Source organism: Pteropus alecto, unplaced genomic scaffold (genome assembly GCF_000325575.1).
Source record: "Pteropus alecto unplaced genomic scaffold, ASM32557v1 scaffold92, whole genome shotgun sequence".
NCBI lineage: Eukaryota > Metazoa > Chordata > Mammalia > Chiroptera > Pteropodidae > Pteropus > Pteropus alecto.
Genome location: NW_006432447.1, coordinates 3,650,677 through 3,657,123, shown reverse-complemented (window position 1 = coordinate 3,657,123; position 6,447 = coordinate 3,650,677). Strand labels below are relative to the sequence as shown.

Here is a 6,447-nt window from a genome sequence, read left to right as displayed (position 1 = left end):
TTCACCTGTTCAAGTTCATTCCTTTTCCTCCTTCCTTTTTTTTTTTTTGTCATAAATTATACCTTTTTATGCTATGCATTCAAATACTCATTTTTTAAAAGCTGTACTTAAGTCCTTTGTGGACCACATCTAAGAACTAAACTAATATATTCCTTCAAGAGCTACACTTTGAGTTCATCATTATCAAGAAAGGGTGTGGGAGAGAGAATTTATTCATTCTATTTATTGAACACTTTATGCCAGGCACCATCCTATTATTGTATAGCCACACAAGTAACACACTTTGCAGTCAGAGCTCTGACAAAATTATAAAAGGATGTCAAAATTGCTATGTGGGAATGTAGGAGGGAGAGGTGTGACAAACCTAATTTGTTAGTAATTCTCTCTCAAAATCGTAACAGCAAGATATGCCTGGATTATCTAGAGGGCAGACTTAGCAATTTCCACCCTAAAACTAAACCTAGCCGTCCAGACACCTCTTGTGAGTACATGACCCACACCACACACATCATAATTAAAATGTCAAAAGTTAAAGGAGAGAATCTTAAAAGCAGCAAGAAAAAAACAACTTGTACAAGGGAGCCGCCATAGGAGTACCGGCAGATGTTTTAGCAGAAACTTTGCTGGCACAATATATTGAAAGAAAGAAAAAATACTTCCAACCAAAAATACTCTATCTGACAAAGTTATTCATGGCAGAAGACCTAAATTTTCCAGACAAGCACAAGCTAAAGGAAGTCATCACCACTAAACCAGTCTTACGAGAAATGTTAAAGAGACTTCTTTATACTGAAAAGAAAGGGTGCTAATTAGTAACCAAAAAAAAAAAAAACATATAAAGTATAAATCTCAGTAGTAAAGGTAAACATATAATAAAGGCAGATTAATCACTTATAAAACTAGTATGAAGTAAAAGACAAAAGTAGTAAAAATAACTACAATAATTAAGGGATACACAAGATGAGATGTAAAATGTGGTATCAAAAACAAAACATGGGATGAGAGTAAAACTAGATAGAGCTTTATAATGCAGACTTAAGTTGTTATCAACTTAAAATAGACTGATATAAGTTGTTATATGTAAGCAAATGGTGACCACAAAGCAAAAACCTATAGTAGGTACACAAATGATAAAGAGAAAGGAATCCAAGTATACCACTAAAGAAAGTCAGCAAACCACAAAATAGATAAGGAACAGAGAGGAACTGCAAGACAGCCTGAAAAAAATTTAATAAAATGGCAATAAGTACATACATATCAATAGAGGGGCTGAATGTATTAAAAAAAACAAGATCCATCTATATGCTGTTTACAAGAGACTCATTTGCGATGTAAGGACACACCGAGACAAAGTGAAGGGATGGAAAAAGATGTTCCATGCAAACAGAAACCAAAAGCAAGCTGGGGTAGCTATGTTTATATGAGACGAAACAGGCTTTTAAAACAAAGATTGTAATAAGAGACAAAGAAGGTCATTACATAATGATAAAGGGGTCAACCCACCAAGGGATTATAACATTCGTAACTACTTATGCATCCAACATAGGAACCCCTAAATATATAAGGGAAATATTAACAGACCTAAAGGGAGAAATAAACAGCAATACAGTAATAGTAAGAGACTTCAATATCCCACTTTCATCAATGGATAAGTCACCCAGAGTGAAAATCATTAAAGAAACGCTGGTATAAACAGATATATACAGAACATTTCATCCAAAAGAAGCCAAATACACATTCTTAAGTGCACATGGAACATTCTCCAGGACAAATCATATGTCAGGCCACAAAATAAGTCAATAAATTTAGGAAGAGTTGAAATATTGAGCATCTTCTCCAACCAAATGGCATAAAACCAGAAATCAAAAGCAAAATACTGGGAAATTCACAATTATGCGGAGATTAAACAACATGCTATTGAAAAGCCAATTGATCAACAAAGAAATCAAAAAAATTGGAAATGCAACATACCAAAACTTATGAGATGCAGCAAAAACAGTTCTAAGAGGGAAATTCATAGTGATAAATCCGCATATCAGTAAATAAGAAAAATCTCTACCTAACTTCACACCTCAAGAAATTAGAAAAAGATCAAAAGAGAAGGAAATAAAAATCAGAGTGAAAAATAAATGAAATAGAGACTAAAAAGACAATCAAAAAAATAAGTGAAACTAAGAGCTGGTTCTTTGAAGAGGTAAACAAAGTTGATAAACCTTTAGCCAGACCCATCAAGAAAAAAAAAGAGGACATAAATAAAATCAGAAAGAGGGAACATTAAAACTGATACCACAGAAACAGAAAAGATCATAAAAGACTACAATGAACAATTACCAACAGATTTGACAACCTAGAAGAAATTAATAAATTCCTAGACTTGTACAACTCACCAAGGTAATCATAAAGAAACAGAAAATCTTAACAGACCCATTACTAGTAAGGAGATTCAATCAGTAATCAAAAACCTTTCAAACAAAAGTCCAGGACCAGACAACTTCACTGGTGAATTTTATCAAATATATTCAAAGAATTAACTCCAATCCTTCTAAAATTCTTCCCAAAAATACAAGAGGAGAAAACACTTCCAAATATTTATAAGGTCAGCACTACTCTGATACCAAAACCAGACAAGGGCAACACAAGAAAAGTAAATTATAGGCCAATATCCCCGATGAACATAGATGCAAAACCCCTCAACAATATATTAGCAAACCAAATTCAAGAATACATTAAAAGGATCAAGTGGGATTTAATTCTAGGGATGCAAGGATGGTTCAACATTTGCAAATTAATCAAGGTGATACACCACATTAACAAAATGAAGGATAAAAATATGATCATCTCAAATGCAGAAAAAGAATTTCACAAATTTAACATCCAATCATGATAAAAACTCTACAAAGCTGGTATTCTCAATACAATAAAGGCATATATGACAAGCCCATAGCTAACATCATATTCAATGATGAAAAGATTAAAGCACTTCTAAGATCCAGAACAAGACAAATATGCCCCCTCTTGCCAATTTTATTCAACACAGTATCAAAGTTCCAACCAGAGCACTCAGGCTAAATGAACAAACAAATAAATAAATAAATAAATGGCATCCAGATTGGAAAGTAAAATTGTCACTATTTGCAGATGATATGATTTTATATATAGAAAACCCTAAAGATTTCACCAAAAAAATTGTTAGAATTAATCGACAAATGCAGTTACAGGATACAAAATCAATATGAAAAAATATGTTACATTTCTATACACTAAAAATAAACTATCAGAAAAGAGCAATTAAGAAAAGAATACCATTTACAATTACATTAGAAAGAATAAAATATCTAGGAATAAATTTAACCAAGGAGGTAAAAGACCTGTATATTGAAAACTATAAGACATTAATGAAAGAAACTGAAGAAGGCACAAATAAGTGGAAAGATAGTTCATGCTCATGAATTGAACTAACACTGTTAAAATGTTCATACTACCCAAAGCACTCAACAGATTTGATGCAATCCCTATCAAAATCCCAATGATATATTTCACAGAAATAGAATAAACATCCATAAAATTTGCATAAAACAATGAAAGATCCAAAATAATCTTAAGAAAAACAAATCCTGGAGCATCACACTCCCCAATTTCAAACTATATTACAAAGCTACAGTAATCAAACAGTACGGCACTGGCATAAAAACAGACACATAGATCAATGGAAGAGAATAGAGAGCCCAGAAATAAACCCACACATGTGTAGTCAATTCGTTTACAGAAAAGAGACCAAGAATTTACAATGAGAAAAAAACAGGCTTTTAATAAATGGTGTTGGGAAAACTGGACCACTGTCTTAGACCATACATAAAAATTAACTCGAAATGGATTAAAACTTGAATATAAGACATGAAACCATAAACTATTAGAAAAAAACGTAGGCAGTAAGCTCCTTGATATTGGTCTTGGTGATGATTTTTTGGATTTGATACCAAAAGCAAAGGCAACAAAAGCAAAAATAAAGAAGTGGAACAATTATATCAAACTAAAAAGCTTCTGGCACAGCAAAGGAAACCAACAAAATGAAAGGGCAACCTTATAGACTGGGAGAAAATAATTGCAAATCATCCAAAGTATATGAAGAACTCATACAACTCAATAGCCCAAACTCAAACAATCCAATTAAAAAATGGGCAGAGGATCCGAATAGACATTTCTTCCAAAAAAGGTATACAGATGACCAAGTACATGAAAAGGTGCTCAACATCACTAATCATCAGGGAAATGCAAATCAAAACCACAATAAGATCACCTCTCACCTGTCAGAATGGCTATTATAAAAAACAAACAAACAAAAAAAATAACTGGAGTTGGCAAGGATGTGGAGAAAAGAGAATCCTTGTGCATTGTTGGCGGTAATGTAAACTGATGCAGCCACTGTGGAAAACAGCATGGAGGTTCTTCAAAAACTTAGAACTACCATATGATCCAGCATTTCTACTTCTGGGTATTTATTCAAAGAAAATGAAAACACTAATTCAGAAAGATAAATGCACCCTTATATTTGCTGCAGCATTATTTACAATTGGCAGGACACAGAAACAACCTAAATATCTATCAATGGATGAATGGATAAAGGAAATATGGTGCGTGTAGACACACACACACACACACACACACACACACACACAAATAAATACTATTCATCCATGAAAAAGAAAGAAATCCTACCATTTGCAACAACATGGATGGACCTTGAGGGCATTATGCTAAGTGAAATAATTCAGACAGAAAAAGGTAATTACCATATGATCTCATGGAATCTAAAAAAAAAAAAAATGAGCTCATGAGTATAGAGAACAGACTGGTGGTTGCCTGAGGTGGGGGTGAGTAAAATGGATGAAGAGAGTCAAAAAGTACAAAGTTCTAGTTATGAATAAGTCATGGGGATACAATGTATAGCATGGCGACTGTAGTTAATAATACTGTATTACCGCAGTCCCTAAACCCCAGGCTGCAGACGGGTATCAGTCTGTGACCTATTAGCAACTGGGCCGCACAGCAGGAAGTGAGAGGTGGGCCAGTGAGCGAAACTTCACCTGTATTTGAAGCCGACCCCCAGCGCTAGCATTACCACCTCAGCTCTACCTCAGATCATCAGGCATTAGATTCTCATAGGCGCACTAGTCCCTGATGCCAAAAAGGTTGGGGACCACTGCTGTTACATATTTGAAAGCTAGGAGAGTGGATCTTGAAAGTTCATCCAAGAAGAAAAAAAATTTTGTAACTATGTATGGTGATGGATATTAACTAGACTTATGATGTGATCATTTTCAAAATATTTGAATATTGAATCATGTATACCCGAAACTAAAGTTGTGTCACATATAGCTCAATAGATTTTTAAAACCTTTAGGAGTTTAGAGACCTCTTGTTGAGTACATGACAGAGTCTTACTCCATAGGCATAAGTGGGAAGAGGCCACTATTTTCCATGCAACTCCAGAAAACCTAACTACTCAGCATCCTAGCCCTCAGCTGGTAAGAAAAAACAACTTAGGGGTCGATGTGGTCCTGTGAGCAGGCACTGTTCAGAGAAGGGGCAACTGAAAGAGTGGCAGCCAAGGCAGAGTCAGAGAAGGCAAGCGGCAAACCACAAAACACAGTAGCACTTCTCAGGCACACGGCCTCTTGTGAGGGTTTGTGAATAACACAGGACAGCAATGAAGTATAATAACGATGCATTCATTGAGTATCTGCTATGATCCTATACTGTTCTAGATGCTCCTTTATAATATTCTATGTCTTATGTTTTTAAAGAAAATGGATGAAATACTTTAGATTTTCAACAAAAATGATGAAAATATGTGAATCTGATTTCCTAACTTTTGCTTTTTTAAAGGTTTGAATTTTTTGTTCCCATGGAGGAAGTGAAGAAGAGGTCACTAGATGTTGCAGTGAAAAACAGTAGGCCACTTGGCTCAAACAGAAGGAAGGAGCTAGGAAAAGTAAGTACAAGAAGGACTCTTGGTACTGTCCTCCTAGCACTCTAGCTGGAGTTCATTAGTAGAACACACTTTTGTAGAAATTCTTATGGTATTATCTGGCTGTTACCAGAACTGACTTAAAGGAGGGTATAGCCTAATTGGGAGGTTTCTGGGTTGTGTGTGTTGTTTTTAATATTCTTGAAACTAAAGAATATAGATGTATAAATTAATGTAATAAACCCTATTTTAACAAACTTGAGAATGTCCAAATTCATTATTGCACAAGTATTTGAACATCTACTATGGTATTAAGTATTGTTTTAATAAATACAGCATTGTGTGTTGTGAAGCTTGGATCTCATTACATCAATATTTTTGTGATGATGAGATTTTAAAGTAGAGCAACTACAATCCTCAGATGCCAAGGAAAAACAAAAAAGAATGGTATTTTTATAATACTTTGTAGTTGTTGTAAT

At 34.3% G+C, this 6,447-nt stretch overlaps 1 protein-coding gene across 1 annotated transcript in view; it reads left to right on the top strand.

Annotated features, from left to right (window-relative positions):
- ESYT3 (extended synaptotagmin 3) overlaps positions 1-6,048 on the top strand; it is a 57,751-nt gene extending 51,703 nt beyond the window's left edge. The window contains exon 21 of the mRNA XM_025043600.1: positions 5,887-6,048. Coding sequence (XP_024899368.1) covers positions 5,887-6,037 — 151 coding nt within the window. The 3' untranslated portion in view covers positions 6,038-6,048. The remainder of the gene's footprint in view (positions 1-5,886) is intronic.
- The last annotated feature ends 399 nt before the right edge of the window (positions 6,049-6,447 follow it).